Source organism: Erythranthe guttata, chromosome 14 (genome assembly GCF_056151865.1).
Source record: "Erythranthe guttata isolate IM_541 chromosome 14, IM_541, whole genome shotgun sequence".
NCBI lineage: Eukaryota > Viridiplantae > Streptophyta > Magnoliopsida > Lamiales > Phrymaceae > Erythranthe > Erythranthe guttata.
In genome coordinates, this window is record NC_142546.1 from 10,332,501 (window position 1) to 10,337,500 (window position 5,000).

At 43.5% G+C, this 5,000-nt stretch overlaps 1 protein-coding gene and 1 non-coding gene across 2 annotated transcripts; both read right to left on the minus strand.

The window, feature by feature from the left end:
* Positions 1 to 53: 53 nt before the first annotated feature.
* Positions 54 to 248, minus strand: LOC148765167 (U2 spliceosomal RNA). Its single transcript, XR_016030020.1, has one exon. It is a non-coding gene; the product is annotated as a U2 spliceosomal RNA (small nuclear RNA).
* A 1,943-nt stretch (positions 249 to 2,191) lies between these two features.
* Positions 2,192 to 3,817, minus strand: LOC148765168 (uncharacterized). Its single transcript, XM_088812686.1, has one exon. The coding sequence runs from the start codon at positions 3,815 to 3,817 to the stop codon at positions 2,192 to 2,194; it is 1,626 nt and encodes a 541-aa protein (XP_088668812.1).
* Positions 3,818 to 5,000: the final 1,183 nt, after the last annotated feature.

The following is a 5,000-nucleotide window of genomic DNA, read 5'->3' on the forward strand; positions in this document are numbered from 1 at the left end:
ATTGCTGAATACAAAATCTGAGTCAACTAAGTTAAATTATTCAACTAGATTCGTTGGGGTGCGCTAGGCCCGTGCAGTAGTGCAACACATTGGCAACGCTCAAAGACCCAGACAGCAAGCTGCCTTAATGGATCTTTCCCCTTAAAAAATAATTTAATATCGTGTGAGCCAATGGCCCACATATCAGATATTAAACTGATAAGAACAGATACTACACTTGATCTTAGCCAAAAGGCCGAGAAAGGTATGAGCTTTTACACTAATAGGCCCTCTTGTTTTATAATCTATTTCTCTAGCGTTTCTGACTACCACAACCGATGTGGGACTAATAAGAAACTCTATTCCTTACTCACAGCCATGCATATACTGTTTAATAATTCCTCAAAGCCAATGGCATCATTCATCCGTTAGGAAGAAGATCAAATGATAAATAATTTATGGGGAAATATGCAATACCCCTCGAATACAAAATATTTTGAATTAAACTCAATTGATTTTTAAAGACTTTTGCATATACCCAAGTTTCATTGTTAATTAGTGAGACCCCTGACCAGATATGATAAGACTAAAGTGTCCTTATGTGGTTAGGTTTTTAACGTGATACAGTTTATTTTACTCTTTCTCTCTCTCTCTCTCTCTCCATCTATTGTTGATTCACTCGATTAGTGATTTATTAATTTCTCGTGTTCGTTGTCTCTGTCTATTTATCTCTCTTTACACCACCATTGTCTCCACATAGATTTGTACACCACAACCAGCGTTGCCGCTCGTTGTCGCCGCCTCCTCCTTCGTTTCCACGTAAGGCTCTTTCTCGCTTTTTCGTTATCTTTCTCGATTTCTAAGTTTTTTTTTCTTTTTCAGATTTGTCCACCACTACCACCACCGTCGCCGCCTCTCTCACTCTCGTTCCTTCACCACCGCCACTACCGCCGTTGTCATAGACTCCCCCTCCCTCTCTTTCGTTATTTTTCTATCTTTATTTATGTCTTTTTCGATTTCTCTTTTTTTTTTTCAGATCTGAAAATATTGTTTCAGATCTTAACAAAAGCAGTAATATGACTATAGTCATATTCGAATATGACTTTAGTCATATTTATGTATTTTTCGAATATGACTATTGTTGAATATGACTGTAGTCATATTCGAATATGTTCTATCTTCTCATTTTCAAGTTGACTTCTAATACAAAATTCAAATTGTGATTTTTTGTGTGGATGTTGATTGGATTGTTTTCGTAGACAATAGGGATTTTTTGTTTATTTAATTTGGTAAATGTGACTATACCACACTATATAATTGGAATTTTTTGAAAATTTGAAAAACTGCAATATAAAGAAAAAATATGACTACAGTTAATATAGTCACATATAGTCATATTCAACTATAGTCATATTCGACGTTGCAAACCTGTCGAGAAAAAAAAAATCGATTTTTTGTTTAAAAAAAATAAAAAATAAATTATTAAAAAAATATTAAAAAATAAAAATAAGTAAAAAAATGGCTAAATAAGTCCGAAATTAAGAGAAAATATTTTTTTTTTATTTGGTTGCAAATGTTTAGGAATTTGGAAGTAGATTTTTAGGAATTAGGTTATTGTTACGGAAAGAGAGAAAAATGAATAATTGGGACTAATTATGCTAATTGACATGGTGGAATTGGGAATAAAATTTCTAGGGGTTATTACAAAGAAAGATTTAAGAGGTGGACATATCACCATTTCTCAAAGTTTTCCTCTTTTTGGTCCTGGATCGAATTTCTCTAACAAAAGCTGTCAAAAGACAATTTTCTCCTCGCCTTAGTCGTAGTGTGGAAGGCCTGGGAGTGTCGGAACAAAGCAATTTACTATGATGAAGGGATTTCCATAGTTGAGCTTCTCATTTGGTGCAATGTTTTTCTCCAATCTTTTCACCAATATCTTCTCCCTAAGGCTCAAGGCTTGCAGCCCCCTCTAGGGGTGTAAACGAGCCGAGCTCGCCTTATTTCGTGAGCTCGACCTCGAGCTCGAGGCGCCTATAATTTTTAGCTCGAGCTCGAGATCCTTGTGTTTCTAAGGAGCTCGAGCTCGCGCTCGAGCACGTATACGAAATGAGCCCGAGCTCGAGCTCGAGCTCGAGCTCGGCACAACCAAAACTCCATCCATCAAATTTATATTTTTAATTAAAAAGGAATATTATTCTTTATTTATTTATTATTAATAATATCCAAAATTTGCGACCATGGCAGTAATCACCAGGGCATCAGAATGCGGCTGTCTGATTCCTTCTTCGTTCTGCGGACCAAAAATAATGGGTGGGACATAGGAAATTCTTTGCACCTCCTCGAGCTGAGCTTCCATCTCGTACAAGCGTCGGAGGTGTGCGCGACTCGCCCGATCTGCTTCCTCTATTTCTCCAAATAACTCCTCAGTCTCTCGCAACTGCCTCAGGTGCGCTCGCCGGGCCCTGTTGGAATCTCCCCCTGAGGGTCCTCCCAAAATCATGCTGATGAAGTTGGCGGGCGCCACTTGGTCTTTCCTCTCATTCTGCTTCTCCCTTCCCAATTCAGGCTTGCGAGGCTCGCTCGCGCGTCGAGCGGGGGCTTGCTGCGGGCGCTGGTTCCCCTCTCTCACAAATTCTGGTAGATTCTTTGCACGTATGAGCCTCTCGATCTCGTCCCGAAGGTGTTGGCATTCATTGGTGGTGTGGCCATAATCATTATGAAAACGGCACAAACTTCCCAGCGTGGGGCTTCTCTTCGGTGCTTCTCCATACGTGCGAGGCCACCTTAACTTTGGGTTATTTTCTATGGCCAACAATATCTCTCCTGGTTGTGCGACTAGCGTTGCGTAGCTGTCAAAACGAGGTCCTATCTTTCTCTCGTTCTGCACCTCCCTTCTCGCGAGTTGAGTCGGTCTCTGCATTCTATCCTCCTTCCTTTCCCTTTTCGCCTCATGGTTGCCTTTGGCTTCGCCAAATTTATTATGCACTGCCTCCTCGGCGTTTATGTATCGCTCGGCTTTCTTCAGCAGAGCATTGAAAGATGCGGGGGGCTTTTTCGAGAGCGAGGTGAAGAAATCGCCAGCCCGCAGCCCTTGAGCGAGAGCGCTGATCAAGACCTCCTCCGAGGTGATTGGTACTTCCAAGGTGGCCGAGATTAAACGTTTGATAAAACTTCGTAAATATTCTCCCTCCCTCTGCCTGACCGCGAACAGATTCAGGGTGCTTCTCTTCTGTTTCTTTGAGCTCGCGAAGTGATCCATAAAACAGGAGCTTAGCTGGGCGAAACTGCCTATCGTGCCGGCAGGTAGCTGACTGAACCAAGTTTGCGCGGTTCCCGCCAGCGTAGTCGCGAAGACTCGACATTTCACTCCCTCAGTGAATTGGTGCAAATCCGAAGTGTTATTGAAGCGACAGAGGTGCTCGAAAGGGTCGGTGGTTCCCAGATATTCATAAGTGACAGGTCGAAACGAGTGTGGCAGGTCGTCCTCCAGAACGTCATCTGAGAAAGGACTTGATGCACCGAGCGAGGAACTTGTGCGGCCGGGCCCTTCGCCCCCTCGCCCCACCATCTCCCCCATCCTTCTCTTGGGGGACGCTGCCTCGGGCTCTTTTAGCGTGCGAACAGAGCCCTCCTGGACAGCGCTTGCCAAGAGTGCCTGCAGGTTTTCCATAGTCATGGCGACCATAGGGCTACCTCCCGTAATGCCGGTTGTCTGAGGCATCTCCTCTCTCGTGGTAGAGGCCTCTCCGACGACTGGTTGGTGCTCCGGCGGGGCTGGGGTTGCCTCGGACTCCATCTGACTAGTTAGATCCCTCACTATGCTGGGGAACGAGGCCATTGATAGATGTATATTGATTAAAGGAAAACAGATAAAGGTGTTTTAGAGGAAAACGTTGCTACAGCTTTGCTCAACGGTTTCCCACAGACGGCGCCATTTGATCCGGCTGGATTCGTGGTGGGTTGACTTAGAGAATTGGACAGGCCTGAACTTGGACCGGAGCCCACAATAGACCTACAAGAAAGAAAAGAACCGAACTTAGGCCGGAGTTAGCACTCCGACGGCCATGTCAGTAACTTCCTGAAGAAGATATTAGGCTTTATTATGTAATTGATGTATATGATTTCGTGCGTTGTTTTTTACCTGTATTTACTGCCCCTATTTATACTAAAGAAAGGGACGGACGCCAAATATTCTTCAATTTAATTTACCTGTCCAATCACGGTAATTATGCATCCGGACCCCAAATTACCTTCAATGCAGTTTAATCCGTCATTTCATTGGCGGCTGCGGGGGCAAAAAGTAGGGGCCGAAGAGACATTTCTCTGCACTTGTCAGTAGATTGGACGTGCATTAAATACCCCCATGTGCAGCAATGATCATCTCCGGTTGACGGTGAGAAGCTAGGCCAGAGAGCGAGTCAGCGAGAAGCCTCTCGCTCGCAGGCTACCCGCGACCCGGTGCTCGTTCCCTCTCGCCTAACGAGTACCAGTCTAATGGGCCCTCTTCTGTTAATGGGCTTAATCGTGCCTTTTGACCTTGTTTGGGCTTTTGGTCTTTATTGGATCTATCAAGCGGTAATGGGCTGGATCAGCAAGTTTCAAAAACAAACAGAAAAAGTCAAGGCTATGCGGTTGGCGCAGTAATCGAAGTACATCGCAATTATGGTAGCATATTAAACAATAATCATGTGGTTTCGAGGACAATATGCGGTGGAGGTTAGCTCGCATCTTGTTTGGAAAAAAAGGATGGTCGACTTCTAACTTTTATATTCTCAAGCGAACCGCGTCGCTAGGTTCACTAGAGAATAGGGGGACTAGATGATGGGGCTCATTTAGGCAAACTTGGGCCGAACCAGTTTGAAAATGGGCCAGAGAATAATTTTGACCTAGTATAATTTCCCTATATAAATACATGTATAAACCCTAATTAGGGTCATGCTTTTACACACAATCAATAATATTTTCTCTCTACAAACTCTCTCTCTCTCTATTCTTTATGTCTCTACCGCTTTTTGGTGTCG